General features: G+C 41.8%; 1 protein-coding gene across 1 annotated transcript; it reads right to left on the bottom strand.

The window, feature by feature from the left end:
• Positions 1-437: 437 nt before the first annotated feature.
• On the bottom strand, positions 438-8,701 carry LOC124263595 (sodium-dependent glucose transporter 1A-like). The gene is made up of 4 exons (XM_046698247.1): positions 8,291-8,701; positions 7,677-7,962; positions 3,619-4,601; positions 438-461 (listed from the first exon to the last, which is right to left on the bottom strand). Exons 1-4 carry the CDS (start codon positions 8,699-8,701, stop codon positions 438-440), a joined length of 1,704 nt encoding a protein of 567 aa, XP_046554203.1.
• Positions 8,702-19,908: the final 11,207 nt, after the last annotated feature.

Below are 19,908 nucleotides of genomic sequence, written 5' to 3'. Positions count from 1 at the left end.
AAATAGTCGGGATTATTTTTATCAAAGCACTGCAACCATTACGCGCGTTCTGATTGGTTTGTCGTATTTTCGTGCATAACAAGCATCGAGACAGGGACGAGTCTTCTTGGAGGTTACGGAAAGGGGCGAGTGGTGACGAATGTCTCCTGATTTTGGCGCTTGCGAGTGGGAAGTGACTGGTTCTGAGCAGCAAAAAGAGATTTCACATTTAAGACCAGCCAATTCATCCAGGCGAAGGACTCGGTTGGATCACTGTTGTTGACCACACACTGCATGTACACACTATGCAATGGTTTCTCAGAAAGCTTCTCTACGAATAACCGACTCTGGGCAGACTTGATGAAAGACTTTGCCTGGTTTACCATCCCTCTACCGTTCAGCAGTACATCTCCTCCAACAAAATCAACCTTAAATTTCAGATTCTATATTATATTATATCACCTGTCGTTGTACTCGTTGAACTGAACAAATAGGTGAATATTAATAAACACATTCTGTGAACTGAACAAACAGTTGAATATGAAAGAAAACACACATTCTTTGAACTGAACAAATAGTTGAATATGAAAGAAAAAACACATTATGTGAACTGAACAAATAGTCTAATAATAAAAACCACATTCTGTGAGCTGAACAAAAAGTCTTATAGTAAAAAACACATTATGTGAACTGAACAAATAGTCTAATGGTAAAACCCACATTCTGTGAACTGAACAAAAAGTCTTATGGTAAAAAACACATTCTGTGAACTGAACAAAAAGTCTTATAGTAAAATACACATTCTGTGAACTGAACAAATAGTCTAATGGTAAAACCCACATTCTGTGAACTGAACAAATATTCTAATGGTAAAACCCACATTCTGTGAGCTGAACAAAAAGTCTTATAGTAAAAAACACATTCTGTGAACTGAACAAATAGTCTAATGGTAAAACCCACATTCTGTGAGCTGAACAAAAGTCTCATAGTAAAACCCACATTCTGTGAGCTGACCAAATAGTTTCATAGTAAAAAACACATTATGTGAACTGAACAAAAAGTCTTATAGTAAAAAACACATTCTGTGAACTGAACAAATAGTCTAATGACAAAACCCACAATCTGTGAGCTGAACAAAAAGTCTCATAGTAAAACCCACATTCTGTGAACTGAACAAATAGTCTAATGGTAAAACCCACATTCTGTGAACTGAACAAATAGTCTAATGGTAAAACCCACATTCTGTGAGCTGAACAAAAAGTCTTATAGTAAAAAACACATTCTGTGATCTGAACAAATAGTCTAATGGTAAAACCCACATTCTGTGAGCTGAACAAATAGTCTCATAGTAAAACCCACATTCTGTGAGCTGACCAAATAGTTTCATAGTAAAAAACACATTCTGTGAACTGAACAAACTTATAGTAAAAACACAAAAAGTCTTATAGTAAAAAAACACATTCTGTGAACTGAACAAAGTCTAATGACAAAACCCACAATCTGTGAGCTGAACAAAAAGTCTCATAGTAAAACCCACATTCTGTGAACTGAACAAATAGTCTAATGGTAAAACCCACATTCTGTGAACTGAACAAAAAGTCTCATAGTAAACAACACATTCTGTGAACTGAACAAATAGTCTTATGATAAAACCCACATTCTGTGAACTGAACAAAAAGTCTCATAGTAAAACCCATATTCTGTGAGCTGAACAAATAGTCTAATGGTAAAACCCACATTCTGTGAACTGAACAAATAGTCTCATAGTAAAAAACACATTCTGTGAACTGAACAAATAGTCTTATGATAAAACCCACATTCTGTGAACTGAACAAAAAGTCTCATAGTAAAACCCACAATCTGTGAGCTGAACAAATAGTCTAATGGTAAAACCCACATTCTGTGAACTGAACAAATAGTCTTATAGTAAAAACCACATGCTGTGAACTGAACAAAAAGTCTTATAGTAAAAACCACATTCTGTGAACTGAACAAATAGTCTTATAGTAAAAACCACATTCTGTGAACTGAACAAAAAGTCTTATAGTAAAAAACACATTCTGTGAACTGAACAAATAGTCTGATAGTTAAAAACACATTATGTGAACTGAACAAAAAGTCTAATAGTAAAAACCACATTCAGTTAACTGAACAAATAGTCTAATAGTAAAAATCACATAATGTGAACTGAACAAAAAGTCTAATAGTGAAAACCACATTCTGTTAACTGAACAAACTGAGCAAATAGTACTACACAGGTGTGCCCCATTATTGGGTAAACTTATTCTCTCCCCTTAAAGGGGCACTGATCCAGAGCAATGGATAGTATAAGTATAGACTGATCAGCAAAGATGACATCTTTTTCACTAGATAAACTTATGTTGATTTTGTTGTAAAATTATGTAGACTTTGATGAATAATTTGGTTTCTCATAAAAAATATTCACATTGTTAAAAATGCTGATTTTGACGTAAAATTTTGATTTGATAGTAATGTTGACTTTACGAAAATGTTAACGCAAATGGATGAAGAATTTGATTTAAGAAATAGTTTGACCTTGAATTTGGTGAGTGAGTGAGTGAGTTTAGTTTTACGCCACACCCAGCAATATTCCAGCTATATGGCGGTGGTCTGTAAATAATCAAGTCTGGACCAGACAATCCAGTGATCAACAGCATGAGCATCGATCTGCGCAATTGGGAACCGATGACATGTGTCAACCAAGTCAGCGAGCCTGACTATCCAATCCCGTTAGTCGCCTCTTACGACAAGCATAGTCGCCTTTTGTGACAAGCATGGGTTGTTTAAGACCTATTCTACCCCGTATCTTCACGGGTCGAATTTGGTGAGAAGCCTGATATAATAGCATTGTTTTGAAAGTAAGGCTAACTAAGTACATGGTGAGTCTTGGGGAGAGTAGTGAACTTGGGTTAACTACTAGTCAATCTGAATGTTGTATTAAATGGCATTATTTTGATAACAAATGAAAACATTTCAAGTTTAACAATCTGCCAGTGGTAAAAAAATTTAGGACTGAAATAACGAAGTGAATGTACGTCTATATATTTTATCTTAAAATCCTAATTAGTTTACTATCATATTTGTATGCATTTTGAAACTTATGAAACACAGAAATAGGATCAAATTGGATCAGTCACTATACCATCCAAACATTTGAAAATCTGAAAAAGCCTACACTGCTGGGATACTTTATTGCAATCAGACAAGAACTTATGGGGATATTTTCAAATAGCGGCATCTGATGGGCATCCACCCTTCCTAATGTCCCACTGATTAGGTTGAAGAAATGCTAACAAGGTTGACAGAAGCCAGTGTCCCCGTGTCCGTCATGGTCGAGGGAGCAGGGGCTGACCAGTTTGCAGCTAGGTTTCGTTATTAAACTGTTAGCGAGAAACATTAATCGCTCTGGATCAGTGGCCCTTTAACTGTCATGTTGTGACATGAACAGATGCAGCTCTGTCCGCCTTGGATTGAATGCTAGATGCCGGGTTTGATGAAATGACAGTTATGAATTATTTAATGTTGCCGAAAACAAAACGGTTTATAACATTCACTTTAAAAAACACCCTATTGTGAATATTCTCTCTGTGTAAAGCCCTGTTGGTGTTGAAACAGTACCTTCTTTGCAAACATCATCAGAACGAGGAAGGTGATGGAAAACAAGATGCTCTCAGCAAATAAAACATAACTGTACCACATTGGTGAATATAGATCCATCGTGACGCCAATGATCTGAGGGTTTGCAAGTCCCCCAAGACCTAGGGCAACAAATATCACTCCCATCAGCTTCCCTGAGAGCTGGACCAGTTCCTTCTCTGTCCAAGTGAGACTTGCAGGGAACACCACTGAGATCGCCAGCCCAATACCAACAATGCTGATCCAGATTCCAGTATCAAATCCATAGGTGGCTGACAGAAGGAGACCGAGCTGGGACGTGCAGAGGACCACACAACAGATGGTGAAGAACTTTTCATAGCTGAAGAAGTTGATGAGAACGATGCCAAACCCCCTTCCTGCTGTGTAGGATCCCCAGAAAGCGGAAGTCAGGCGTCCACCATATTGTTTTGTCCAATTCATCTGCTTCACGACAAATACAGCCAGGAATGAAGGAGAGGTGTCCTCTACCTCGTCCAGGAAGAAGTAGAAGAGGGCAAAGAAGGCCAGGGTGATGATGAGAAGATGTCGAGGGAGGGTTCTCTTCTTCCTCACTGGACCTTCCTCCTCTTCATGGTCCTTGATGGCCCCCTGTGAGTACTTCCGTCGGAAGAAGCTTTTGCCCTTCTTTTTTTCATGAAAGTATTTGATAAGAAACACGAAGGAAGACAACCCTGACAGAATAGCAACGACGAGAAAGCCATAGTGGATATTACTCTCTGGCCTAGGAAATGCCATAGTCGTCATGTTGGAAGTTGTTGTCGTGAAGGAGGGGCCACCTGTTGTTGTGAAAGAAGTGTTAGTTGTATCTGGCACAGGTTCTGGGGAGAGGAATGGTTCAAGAATTAAGGGGGCAACGGTGGCTCCGAGAGAGAAGGAAAAATGCAGAGCCTGCATGAAGGGTTTGCCCTCGTCGCCCCACTCCTCCACGATCTCCACGTTTGTACCTGAAACAGAGGAAAAGGAATCCATAAGTTTGTCGTGTGTTTGTTTGTTCTGTTTTACGCCTATATTCCGACTACAGAGCAGCGGTCAGTAAATAATGGAATCTTGGCCAGACAATCCTGTGATCAACAACATGCGTACAGTCGTTGACGTGAGAATAGAGAATGTACTGGCATGCATCAACCAAGTCAGCAAGATTAACCGTGCAATCCCTTAAATCCTCTCTTTCGTTAAAATGGGACGCTGAAGACATATTCTAACCTGGATCTCCATGAGGGTGAGGAATATTGCATGTGGTAAGCTCCAAAATATCTTCTGCTTGGTGTTTGACTGGTCGAGATAAGAACAGAGTGTTGGGTCACAGAAACGGATTAATTTGACATGAATGGACACGTTTGAGGTTGGAGTTAAAGGGGAACTTCCAATATTTCGATGATAAGATGATTAACGTTGGTGAAACAGACGCATGATCGGTGCAAATTTTTTAACTTTATTCTGCAATCATCGGGACAAAGGGACGCAACTCTACAGATGTCCCAGCAAAGGGTTAAACTGTTGACAGATGGCATCATCTTTTACCATCTTGAGTGTGCTGAAGTAAAGACATTGTGACTTACCAGACCTGGCAGCCCCTATAACCAGCTGAGATGTGCTGTAGCAGAGACATAGTGTCTTACCTGACCTGGCAGCTCCTGTAACCAGCTGAGATGTGCTGTAGTAGAGACATAGTGTCTTACCTGACCTGGCAGCTCCTGTAACCAGCTGAGATGTGCTGTAGTAGAGACATAGTGACTTACCAGACCTGGCAGCTCCTGTAACCAGCTGAGATGTGCTGTAGTAGAGACATAGTGACTTACCTGACCTGACAGCTCCTGTAACCAGCTGAGATGTGCTGTAGTAGAGACATAGTGACTTACCTGACCTGGCAGCTCCTGTAACCAGCTGAGATGTGCTGTAGTAGAGACATAGTGACTTACCTGACCTGACAGCTCCTGTAACCAGCTGAGATGTGTTGTAGTAGAGACATAGTGACTTACCTGACCTGACAGCTCCTGTAACCAGCTGAGATGTGCTGTAGTAGAGACATAGTGACTTACCTGACCTGGCAGCTCCTGTAACCAGCTGAGATGTGTTGTAGTAGAGACATAGTGACTTACCTGACCTGGCAGCTCCTGTAACCAGCTGAGATGTGCTGTAGTAGAGACATAGTGACTTACCTGACCTGACAGCTCCTGTAACCAGCTGAGATGTGCTGTAGTAGAGACATAGTGACTTACCTGACCTGGCAGCTCCTGTAACCAGCTGAGATGTGCTGTAGTAGAGACATAGTGACTTACCTGACCTGGCAGCTCCTGTAACCAGCTGAGATGTGTTGTAGTAGAGACATAGTGACTTACCTGACCTGGCAGCTCCTGTAACCAGCTGAGATGTGCTGTAGTAGAGACATAGTGACTTACCTGACCTGACAGCTCCTGTAACCAGCTGAGATGTGCTGTAGTAGAGACATAGTGACTTACCTGACCTGGCAGCTCCTGTAACCAGCTGAGATGTGCTGTTGTAGAGACATAGTGACTTACCTGACCTGACAGCTCCTGTAACCAGCTGAGATGTGTTGTAGTAGAGACATAGTGACTTACCTGACCTGGCAGCTCCTGTAACCAGCTGAGATGTGCTGTAGTAGAGACATAGTGACTTACCTGACCTGGCAGCTCCTGTTACCAGCTGAGATGTGCTGTTGTAGAGACATAGTGACATACCTGACCTGGCAGCACCTGTAACCAGCTGAGATGTGCTGCAGTAGAGACATAGTGACTTACCTGACCTGGCAGCACCTGTAACCAGGTGAGATCTGCTGTAGTAGAGACATAGTGACTTACCTGATCTGGCAGCTCCTGTAACCAGCTGAGATGTGCTGTAGTAGAGACATAGTGACTTACCTGACCTGGCAGCTCCTGTAACCAGCTGAGATGTGCTGTAGTAGAGACATAGTGTCTTACCTGACCTGGCAGCTCCTGTAACCAGCTGAGATGTGCTGTAGTAGAGACATAGTGTCTTACCTGACCTGGCAGCTCCTGTAACCAGCTGAGATGTGCTGTAGTAGAGACATAGTGTGTTACCAGACCTGGCAGCTCCTGTAACCAGCTGAGATGTGCTGTAGTAGAGACATAGTGTCTTACCTGACCTGGCAGCTCCTATAACCAGCTGAGATGTGCTGTAGTAGAGACATAGTGTCTTACCTGACCTGACAGCTCCTGTAACCAGCTGAGATGTGTTGTAGTAGAGACATAGTGACTTACCTGACCTGGCAGCTCCTGTAACCAGCTGAGATGTGCTGTAGTAGAGACATAGTGACTTACCTGACCTGGCAGCTCCTGTTACCAGCTGAGATGTGCTGTTGTAGAGACATAGTGACATACCTGACCTGGCAGCACCTGTAACCAGCTGAGATGTGCTGCAGTAGAGACATAGTGACTTACCTGACCTGGCAGCACCTGTAACCAGGTGAGATCTGCTGTAGTAGAGACATAGTGACTTACCTGATCTGGCAGCTCCTGTAACCAGCTGAGATGTGCTGTAGTAGAGACATAGTGACTTACCTGACCTGGCAGCTCCTGTAACCAGCTGAGATGTGCTGTAGTAGAGACATAGTGTCTTACCTGACCTGGCAGCTCCTGTAACCAGCTGAGATGTGCTGTAGTAGAGACATAGTGTCTTACCTGACCTGGCAGCTCCTGTAACCAGCTGAGATGTGCTGTAGTAGAGACATAGTGTGTTACCAGACCTGGCAGCTCCTGTAACCAGCTGAGATGTGCTGTAGTAGAGACATAGTGTCTTACCTGACCTGGCAGCTCCTATAACCAGCTGAGATGTGCTGTAGTAGAGACATAGTGTCTTACCTGACCTGACAGCTCCTGTAACCAGCTGAGATGTGTTGTAGTAGAGACATAGTGACTTACCTGACCTGGCAGCTCCTGTAACCAGCTGAGATGTGTTGCAGTAGAGACATAGTGACTTACCTGACCTGGCAGCTCCTGTAACCAGCTGAGATGTGTTGTAGTAGAGACATAGTGACTTACCTGACCTGGCAGCTCCTGTAACGAGCTCGTGTAGCAGGAACATCATGACCATTGTCCAGTACACAGAACACCAGGGGATGATTGCACACGTCACAGCATACAGGAAGGATGACACAAAGAGAACCACGTGACGGTTGAATCTGTCGTAGAGAGCGCCACCGACCAAACTTCCAACTACCCCTCCGACGGCTGCAGCTGTGAAGAAGGCTGCACCCTTGCTTGTGCCAACTCCAGCGATCTGCTGAAGGTCGAGGAAGGCTGGTCCCTTCAGTCCAACTATGCATCCCTGTGAATACAGCCCACAACATACATTATTATTTTGCACCATCGGCGCAGTGGGGTAGACTAGTAGTTAAAGCGTTCGCTTGTTACACTGAAGATCCGAGTTCGATTCCCCACATGGATACAATATGTGAAGCCCATTTCTGGTGTCTCCCGCCGTGATATTGCTGGAATATTGCTAAATGCGGCGTAAAACTAAAATCACTCACTACTTGCAGCATCACTGGTGCCGTTGCAATGTCCAGGGCAGATTCAGATCACTTTAAACACAACCACGACATTATTTCTTATAACTGCTGATGTTGTATAGTGATAAATCCTTAAACACTTACTGTAAAGAAGGACGAAATGTACATCCCCAGCATATAGTACAGTTTCATTCTGTACCCAGAACTTTGCACCTTCAGTAGGATGCGCTGCAAAAGGGGTGCCGTCACCGCACCATCCGGGTCTTGAGATGGCGTCTTCACCACAGCGACATGCGGGTCTTGAGATGGCGTCTTCACCACAGCGACTTCCGGGTCTTGAGATGGCGTCTTCGCCACAGCGACTTCCGGGTCTTGAGATGGCGTCTTAGCCACAGCGACTTCCGGGTCTTGATATGGCGTCTTCGCCACAGCGACATCCGGGTCTTGAGATGGCGTCTTCGCCAGAGGGACATCCGGGTCTTGCAATGGCGTCTTCACCACAGCGACATCCGGGTCTTGTGACAAAAGACAAGGGGTGTACTCCGACGTATCCATTAGTCTGTGACATAAATAAAGGTCGTTCAAACATTAGTCATGTCATACACTACTCGAAGGATGCACGGAATACAAACATTCACCCATCTAATAAACACTGAATACACAGTGATTTTGTAATTGTCCAGGAGCTCAGTTCATAAAAACAGACAGAGACACGCATTCATGATGGTTGATTTTGAAATTTACTTTTGTGTTTTGAGTAAATCCTTACCTTCTCCATGGGGAGCGGTGGGGTAGCCGAGTGGTTAAAGCGTTCGCTAGTTACGACGAAGACCCGGGTCCGATTCCTTAAAAGTGTACATTGTGTGAAACCCATTTCTGGTGTCCCCTGCCATGTAATTACTGGAATATTGCTAAAGGCTGCGTAAAACCACACTCAGTTACTCATTCACCTTGTCCATAACAGCGTCGTCTGTACACACATACTCAATGACATTGCCCTGTGCATTCGCCTCCTCCGCGACCACGTCGCCAATACTTTGAATTTCGGTTGAATGTGTCAGTGAATATTTTCCAGTTCTGGTAAAACCTCTTCTTTTAATTTAAAAGATGAGGCGTAAAAGTAATTGGGTTCGCGCATGCGATTGAAGTTTAATCTTTTACAAAAAGGCAAAGATAAATATTTAAAAAGGGATAATATCGAAAAACGTCTGTGTGCTCAGAAAGTCTGAACATGTCCAAATATTACTCAAAATATTGACAACGCAATCAGAAAACATACCACAAAAAGATTTTACTGGGACCTTGAATGTTGTTGTCATCAACAACAAACTTTTGAACAAGAGCTTTTTCACGCTCTTTGAGCATGCTTGAGGTTGTCTCAAACTCAAAAGTTGTGAAATGTAAACACGAATGGCAGGACTTGTTGGAATACCCTTCGACATACACAAAACGTTTAGAACACTCTTTCAGTGGCGATGGGGTAGCCTCGTGGTTAAAGCGCTCGCTCGTCACACCGAAGATCCGGGTTCGATTCCTCACATGGGTACAATCTGTGTATCATTTCTAGCGTTCCCCGCTGTGATATCGCTGGAATATTGCTAAAAACGTAAAACTGAACTCACTCACTCATTCCAGCCTTGGGGTATTTTGAAAACCAGATAGCTGTAACATCGCCTGGTGAATGGCATTATCAACGACTATATTGCTCGTTATTATGTTTTATACTGTCATTTCATTGTGTACTGCCATTGCAATTACTCTCTAGCTATTTTGTACTGAAAAATGAACCCAGTATATTTTGTGCTACAATTGCTAATTGTGCAACACATGTTTCGTATTCACATCATGACCACGTCCTATGTATTCACATCATGACCACGTCCTATGTATTCACATCATGATCACGTCCTATGTATTCACATCATGACCACGTCCTATGTATTCACATCATGACCACGTCCTATGTACTCACATCATGACCACGTCCTATGTATTCACATCATGACCACGTCCTATGTACTCACATCATGACCACGTCCTATGTATTCACATCATGACCACGTCCTATGTACTCACATCATGACCACGTCCTATGTATTCACATCATGACCACGTCCTATGTACTCACATCATGACCACGTCCTATGTATTCACATCTTGACCACGTCCTGTGTACTCACATCTTGACCACGTCCTGTGTTCTCACATCTCTCATGACTACATCCTATGTTGTCACATCTTGACCACGTCCTATGTTCTCACATCTCTCATGACCACGTCCTATGTACTCACATCATGATCACGTCCTATGTTCTCACATCATGACCACGTGCTATGTTCTCACATCATGACCACGTGCTATGTTCTCACATCTTTACCACGTCCTATGTACTCACATCATGACCACGTCCTATGTTCTCACATCATGACCACGTCCTGTGTACTCTGATCCTGACCACGTCCTATGTACTCACATCCTGACCACGTCCTATGTACTCACATCATGACCACGTCCTATGTTCTCACATCTTGACCACGTCCTATGTTCTCACATCTTGACCACGTCCTATGTATTCACATCTTGACCACGTCCTATGTATTCACATCTTGACCACGTCCTGTACTCACATCTCCCATGGCCACGTCCTGTACTCACATCTTGACCACGTCCTGTACTCACATCTTGACCACGTCCTATGTACTCACATCTTGACCACGTCCTATGTACTCACATCTTGACCACGTCCTATGTTCTCACATCATGACCACGTCCTATGTACTCACATCATGACCACGTCCTGTGTACTCTGATCCTGACCACGTCCTATGTACTCACATCCTGACCACGTCCTATGTACTCACATCATGACCACGTCCTATGTTCTCACATCTTGACCACGTCCTATGTTCTCACATCTTGACCACGTCCTATGTATTCACATCTTGACCACGTCCTGTACTCACATCTCCCATGACCACGTTCTGTACTCACATCTTGACCACGTCCTGTACTCACATCTTGACCACGTCCTATGTACTCACATCTTGACCACGTCCTATGTACTCACATCTTGACCACGTCCTATGTTCTCACATCTTGACCACGCCCTAGGTTCTCACATCTTGGCCACGTCCTATGTTCTCACATCTTGACCACGTCCTATGTTCTCACATCTTGACCACGTCCTATGTACTCACATCTTGACAACGTCCTATGTTCTCACATCTCCTATGTTCTCACATCTTGACCACGTCCTGTACTCACATCTTGACCACGTCCTATGTTCTCACATCTTGACCACGTCCTATGTACTCACATCATGACCACGTCCTATATATTTACATCATGACCACGTCCTATGTACTCACATCTTGACCACGTCCTGTACTCACATCTCCCATGACCACGTCCTGTACTCACATCATGACCACGTCCTATGTATTCACATCTTGACCACGTCCTGTACTCACATCTCCCATGACCACGTCCTGTACTCACATCTTGACCACGTCCTGTACTCACATCTTGACCACGCCCTATGTACTCACATCTTGACCACGTCCTGTACTCACATCTCCCATGACCACGTCCTGTACTCACATCTCCCATGACCACGTCCTGTACTCACATCTCCCATGACCACGTCAAAATGACTGTAGATATTAGAATCATTAAAATTTACATTTTTGAATCTTGATAGGCACGGTGATTCTCTATCTTCAGCTGGTAATGAATTCCATAATTTAACAGTATCTTGAAGAAAGGACCTCGCATAACTTATAGATTTACAGTTTATAGTCTGAAGATTTGAATCACCGCTCAAATTATAACCTACGATATCTGACACTCTAGGCGGAACAAGGTTACTAAGGTAACTTGGCGTAGTGTTTTTTTAATGAAGGTACCTTCTACGACACAACGGGTGACAATTAGCTTCTTTGTATACTTTATGATGGCTGGTACCACGAACAGCACCACACACGGTTCTTAGAGCATCAAGATTGAGCTTTTCAAGTATATCTGCTTGCTGTTCAGTACAATTATCCCATATATGACTGCAATAATCAAAAACTGGTAATATGAACTGTTTGTACATAGTTTCTAATGTTTTTCGGTTTAAATGATATTTGTGACTTCTCAGACAATTCACCATTGGTGCAACTTTTTTACCACAGTCGTTAATGTGTTCATTCGATGAGCAATCATGCTGAAGTATAATACCTAAATGTTTATGACTTTAAACACATTAAACGATACTGGCCATTTTTCGGCCCAATTGGCATGCAATTCGCTGTAAATCATCATTCATTACAATGGCAGATACCCCAGGATCATCAACGATCGCATATAATGACGTATCATCCGCAAAAAGGCGTATATTACTATTTATATCTTCAACTTTATCATTTATATAAACAATAAACAAAAGCGGCCACAACACTGAACCCTGGGGTACCCCAGCAAAAACAGCTTTATTATCAGATCTAAATCCATTAATTACGACACGTTGTTCTCTAATTTCAAGATAATTCTGAAACCATTTTAACAAATTACCCTTTATACCATATATTTTTAATTTATAAATGATACCCTTGTGCCAATCCCTGTCGAATGCTTTGCTTACATCACAAAATACTTCTCTTATTTCTTTTCCTTTATCTACTGCACCGGCAATGAAATCATGTAAATACGTTAGTTGATTAACAGTAGAATCGCCTGGTTTGAATCTTGATTGGAGATGAGAAACTATGTCGTTATCTCTGAAATAATTAAAGACGTGTTTGAAAACGCACTTTTCAAAACTTTTTGCCAGACAACTTACTTGTGAGTGCAACGGGTCTATAATTGGAAAAGTCATTAATACTACCTTTTAGTGAATAGGGACGGCAGAGGCTTCCTTCCAAACTTGAGGAAACGTATTTTCAGAAAGGGGCAGCCAAAAATCGAGCGTTCATTAACTTTCAGAACTTTTCAGAAACTGATTGCTAATTCCGTCTGGGCCATTGCTTTTGTAGTATCTACAGAAGAAAGAATATCATAAACTTCGTTTTGGTTCAGATAAACGTCATATAAAGAATTATCAGTATACGAAACAACATCTTCAATATTCCAGTCTGGATCACTAATTTTTTTTTGTTTTGTGAAATATTCATCCATTATATTTGCAATTTCAGTGCTATCGTCATAAAGTTGATCCTTATTTAATACTGGAGGAAAGGAGCTTGACGAATTTTTGCCTTTTGTATAATATTTAATCAGACGCCACCAGACTTTGGTTCCATGCTTGTCATTAATTAATTTATCAATTTTGTCTGTATATAATGGTTTAGCCGTTCTGACGGATGATGTAGCTTTATTTCTGTATAGTCTGAATTTTGTCCAATTGGAAGGTAAGTTGCGCCGTTTAGCAATCTTGTGTAAGCGATTACGTTTTCGGATCAAACTCCGGGTTTCATTGTTCATCCATGGCACATCTTTCGCCTGATAGTGACAATTTTGTTAGGCACGTGTTTGTTACATAGATTAATTATGGTATTGTTTACTTGATCTGCTACTTGATTTATGTCATGAGAAGAAAGTATTGTATTCAAATCAAGAGAACTAAGTTCATCAGTAAGGGCTTCGATGTCGGTTGAAGTATAATCATAGATTTTTCTTTTATAAGTAACTGTTTTAGATATTTTTTCCTTCAAAGTAACATACACAGGACAGTGATCACTACATATAGGATCAAGTACACCGGATTCTAGTACAGTAGCAACATGTGAAACAAAGATAAGATCAAACAAAGTACTAGAGGTAGGGGTAATCCTTGTAGGATCGGTTATGATTTAAGATAATCCATTCATCAATTTGATTTGATCAACTCTGCTAGAATTTGTGGCAAGAATATCTTCATTAAAATCACTATCTGCGGAGCTGTTCGCGGCACAAGTCATAATAAACTATATTCTGAGACAAATATTTCTTCACTTGAAAATAGAAGACGTCGTCAAAAATTATACATATTTTACAAAATGGTTAACAAACTAGTTCCAGATTATTTTTCTAGTTTAGTTCCAGAAAAAGTATCATTTAAGTGGATATAATTCGAGAAATAAGTCTGACCTACAAAATATAAAATGCAATACTAGTTTGTACTCCAATTCATTAATCCCTGACACGGTAAACATCTGGAACTCTCTCCCTCCAGATATCGTAAACGCCAATACTCTTGGGGAACTAAAAGAACACAACACCAGTGAAATCTACTTCAATCTTTCCCATGGTTCAAGATCATGCCAGATAAGCCACTCCCGACTTCGGCTTTGGTGTAGCGATCTAAATGGAGATAAGTTTTCCAGATATATATCTGATAGTCCTGAATGTAACTGCGGGCATCACACCGAAGATGCGCTTCATTTCTTCCTCATCTGTCCCATATTTAACGACATAAGATCAAATGCATACTTCTTTGGTAGAAGATTTAATTTGTCATCAATATTATTTGGTCATTCGGGCTCATCAGAACAAGTAAATCTGGAACTACTAAAATCGGTACATAACTACATCATATCTTCCCAGAGATTCTCGCAATTTACCTAACTTAGACCTAACTTACCTATCCATATGGAGTAAACACAAGATATAATCATGTCCATATTGAATAGACACAAAAAGTAAATATGTCCATGTTTGTTAAACATATGGTGTGTTTGCGTTTACATTACATGTGGCGGTGTGTGGTCACAATCAGTTGAAGTCAAGCAACGGTGGTCGCGGACAGTCCTCGGATGGGTGACCGTGTTTGGCAGCTTCACTCCTGAGAGTATCTAGGACTTCAGACCTGTCCCACAACGAAGCACATGTGATATATGTGGTCTCACCTTAGGCAATTGAGACTGTCCACCCAACAGTAAATTGGGTATCTGGTATGATACGATGGTAGTCTGAATTTGAACCTTGAGCGCCTCACAGGCGACCGGTTGTATTCTCCACATGGAGTGTTCTGTACTCGTTGACCAGGGGTAATATGTCAGCGCTTTGAGCATGCAATGTGCATGGATAAATGCGTAATATAAATGGATTATTATTATTATTAAATAAACACAAACGTTGAATATGATCATACACAAACTGTGTATAGTTCCACACTGAGTAAATACAATATGATGATATTTAATTTTACACACTGAATAAGCAGAAACGTTGAATATGTTCGTGCACATACACAAACTGTGTATAGGTCCACACAGAGTAAATACAATATGATGATATTTCATTTTACACACTGAATAAGCAGAAACGTTGAATATGTTCGTGCACATACACAAACTGTGTATAGCTCCACACAGAGTAAGCACAACATGCTTATGCATCATATTACAACAATTTGGATATGCAAATGTTGTGTGCTAACATTGCATGCCGTATCATCAAGTCACTTATGACGGGTTTCACATGCTACATAATCCTACGGATCCTGAGTGTTAGACTGACTGAGACTAAATACCATCTTGAGCCTCGTAGATTCACATACATCCTCGAAGGGGTATCATTAGCTACTTTCTGGACCGATCCATCAAGCAGCTTGATGAGGATTACTCGTCCCGTGAGTGGCGTGACCCACGTGGACTCCACCCGCTTGTCAGACACTAGCTTCCAATATCCAAGAACAAACTTTCACATATGTCAGATAAAACATTGTTTAGCTCCGGGAATGTATTAAGTATCATCATCGTAATACCTAGAATCCGCAGTGTTAATCATGTGCCTATATCTCGGACTATTGTGAGGGTGTCCGCCCGGGAAGTCGACAGATGAAATTTCAGTTATCCCGGGAAGTCGACAAACTGAGTCCCGGTTTGTAGACAGGTGCTGTACCGCTTTTGTCGACTTCCCGGGTAGTGTTTAGATAATTAAGTAGTGATGTTTTGACAGTAATTGCCTGTTAACTTACAGGTTCTACACGTGCTGTACTGCTTTTGTTAACTTTGGTTTTGTCGGGTAGTGTTTATATATTAAGTAGTGATGTTTTGACAGTAAATGATATACTCCAGTGAGTATATCATTAGTGTTTAGATATCAATCTTTATACATGTTAAGAACAAAGGAACAAAGTCAATGATAATCCTTTGCTGAAATCTCATGACTTTGGATTGTTTTAGTAAATCGGTTACTGAGTTAAAGCAATTAGTATCGTTGGTGAATATAAGTCAGTTGCAGAATGAATTCATCAGCAAGTGCGAAATCGGCTACGCTGGTAGTGCTTGTTAAATCTCCAAAGAACGAACGAACGAAAGAACGAACGAACGAATTTATCCTATCATTATTGCGAATGCTTTGGTACGTCAGGGATACAAGTTCAGAGTTAACAGAAGGAGGGCAGAGAAGACATACTGGAAATGTAAACAGCCTGGGTGCAGTGCCCATGTTATGGCAGTGGACGACATGGTCAACGCTGTTGGCAACGGTCACAACCACCGTGCCCCAGACTACGTTACTGAAGTTGATGCATTCAAAGCCAAGCTCCGCGATCGGGCCAGATCTGACGCTACAACCCCCATTCCTCAGATCTACCAAGATAAAATTGCCAAGTTGTGGAGAAACCCAGATGTAGCACCTGACGCCCTTCTGAGACTGATTCCCACATACGATGCCATGAGGACGAGTATGTACCGCCAGAGACACAAGACAGTACCAAGACAGCCCCAGACCTCGCAGGACATCGACCTACAGGACCAGTGGACCAGGACAGAGGCAGGGGAAAGATTCTTACATCGACTGGAGGGACAAAATGCTATCTTCATATTCACCACTGACAAGAATCTAGAACTGCTAAGTGATGCTGACGCCCTTCTGAGACTGATTCCCACATACGATGCCATGAGGACGAGTATGTACCGCCAGAGACACAAGACAGTACCAAGACAGCCCCAGACCTCGCAGGACATCGACCTACAGGACCAGTGGACCAGGACAGAGGCAGGGGAAAGATTCTTACATCGACTGGAGGGACAAAATGCTATCTTCATATTCACCACTGACAAGAATCTAGAACTGCTAAGTGATGCTGACGTCCTATTTGCTTACGGGACTTTCTCAACATGCCCTAGGCTCTTCGACCAGATATATTCCATCCATGCTGAATTCCAGGACATATGTTGCAACTCGTGTATGTCAGACAGAACCGAGGACTCATACACACGGATGTTTACCTATCTGAAGCAGACCTCGGCGAACCTTGGACATCAGCTGGTACCAACAACTTTCCAGATGGACTTTGAGCGTGCATCACACATGCTGTTGCTGCTGTCTTCCCTGGAACTCAGAGACATGGTTGTTTTTTCCACTACACACAGTGTATATGGCGTCGTGTCCAACAGATCGGACTAGCAACTGAATACACACACGGTGAGGATGTAACCAAGCTTGTGAGACGAGCGGCTGCACTTCCCCTCGTGCCCGAGGACAAAGTTGAAGACGTTTGGGTAGACGCCATCGGTAATGCTCCTCAAGGTGAAAAGGCAACACAGCAGATGGACGTCACGTCAACCTGGATCGAAGGTTCTTGGCCACTGTCTATGTGGAACCACTTTGGCAATGATGGACATCGTACCAACAACAATGTTGAAGGCTGGCACCATAAAATAAGCAAATTTGAAAAGAAAACCCACCCGAACATCTATGAACTCGCATGTCTCATTCAGAAAGAACAGTCAGTGGCTGAGGTTACGATCCAGCAGATCCGATGATATGGCAGAGGACCTGTGAGGACGAGGAAGTATCGACAAACTGACATGAGAATCAGATCTCTGAAGGATGACTTGATCGCCCAGAGACTTTGTGAGATGGACTACACATATCACGTCTCGGAACTCCTTCACCTGGGATAGACATTACAGACTATGTTGAGACCTAAATGCTTGTTCAACTGTATCAATGCTAGTTTTCAATGAAAGACTGATTTATACATTTTACACGTGTTGATCACGCTCGTTGTATGCTTTATCTTTGTTTGAAACATTTCGCATATTCAGATTCCATTGAATGTTTAAACCAGTTCTAATCCTTGTTGTGTTCACTGTTTGCCCATGAGATTAAGTCAGTGGGGATGGGGGGTGGGTGAAACCAGCCAAGCGCAACAATAGTCCGCGACGCCCGCAGAGTCGACACTAATTTTGGGTGTGAAATCTTCATTTGTCGACTTCCGGGCTTGAACCATTGTGACTCTGGGCGACCTGGTCGACTTGCATATTCCACGGAGTGTTCTCAGCTAGCTCAAAACTGAAATTCAAGGGGATTAAGGGGACTAGGGCTCGAGGATTATAGTCTGTATCTGAACTGTGTTCTCTTAGTGAAAGCTCGCTCAAATAACTGAACTGAGTGCACTAGGAAAATAACGAACTGTTTTCACTTTGATTTGGATGAATTTTGTTCACTTTGTGTTTTTAAGTTTTGAAATGTTTTTTTTTAACTATCCACCTACAAGTATAGCTCGATGCTGGATGTTGGCTTGAATTGAAACAAATCACAGCTGATTATTCGATGGTGATGCATTTGCAGTGTTTCTGTGAAATCTTTCAGCCGTGACACGGTTTAATAGCATTTGTAACTGAGTGCAATTTGTTTTCTCAAATCCAATTTTCAACTGCTTGGTCATTTTCTATTGCCATGATTGCTAACATCAGATCAATAGACTCAACAAATATTAGGTTCCAGCTGTGTCTGCATACACATTCATTCAGCTATGTATTAATTTAATTATGCAAACGAAGACACTATCCATAAATCCTGTCATACAGATATTGACATGGATAATGTTTTTTACAAAAATAAAGTGGATCAATGCTGATGATAGATATTAGCAAATACTGGATTCATGTAACATCATCCAACATGGAGTGAGTGAGTGAGTGAGTGAGGTTTTATGCTGCTTTTAATATCCTCCATGAGCCTATAACAGATCCTTCCTTGAAAGGTGTAACTATGCACAGGATTCTTTTGATGCTCTTTAAAATACACGTTCTACAGTACTCTATCAGGTCAGTCTAATATTGCACACAGTTTTATTGACAAGTATCCTCAATAATTTTAGGTGATAAAGAGTACTGATGATGTAATTCATCTAATTCTGACCTCTGATGGACCAACCTGGTTCCCTGGGTATGGTGCGCTGACGCTACACCTAACTAAACAATGACTACACAATGGCGGCGTCAATTAGTCGAACAAATATGGCGGAGTCGACTTGAATTAACTTCAAAATAATCTTTAACTTATCATTACAGAAATCAGCATTTCCTTCAGTCTGGAAACATGCATGGGTTACTTCCCTTTTCAAGAAAGGTGATAACACGCTTGTTCCAATTATAGACCGGTAGCTCTAACGAGCTGCTTAGAAAAGGTTTTTGAACGCTGTTTTCACACCTTAGAGATAATAATATCATTACTACTTTTCAGTCAGGCTTTACTCCGGGTGACTCAACTTCATGACAGCTGACCTATTTGTACGATTTCATTGCAAAAGCACTTGATACTGGCAACGAAGTTAAAGCTGTTTTCCTGGACATTAGCAAAGCATTCGATACAGTTTGGCATGAAGGTCTGATTTATAAACTAGAAAAAATAGGGATTTCAGGCTCTTTACTAAAATGGTTCAAGAATTATTTACAAGATAGAAAACAACAAGTTGTAATAAATGGATTTCGATCTCATTTCCTCAGTGTTAATGCAGGTGTACCACAAGGCTCCGTTTTGGGTCCTTTATTATTTCTGATAT

This window comes from Haliotis rubra, unplaced genomic scaffold (assembly GCF_003918875.1).
Source record: "Haliotis rubra isolate DU_JTF1 unplaced genomic scaffold, ASM391887v1 Scf89, whole genome shotgun sequence".
Taxonomy (NCBI): Eukaryota; Metazoa; Mollusca; class Gastropoda; order Lepetellida; family Haliotidae; genus Haliotis; species Haliotis rubra.
This window is presented reverse-complemented; position numbering and strand designations above follow the sequence as displayed.

Coding starts and splice junctions, on each gene's coding strand:
- LOC124263595 (XM_046698247.1), bottom strand. CDS start 8,701: ATGGATACGTCGGAGTACACCCCTTGTCTTTTGTCACAAGACCCGGAT. Junction 4,602..7,676: donor TACAGGAGCTGCCAGGTCAG/GTAAGTCACTAT, acceptor CCTCTGTTTCAG/GTACAAACGTGGAGATCGTG. Junction 462..3,618: donor TGATGATGTTTGCAAAGAAG/GTACTGTTTCAA, acceptor CTATTTGTTCAG/TTCAACGAGTACAACGACAG.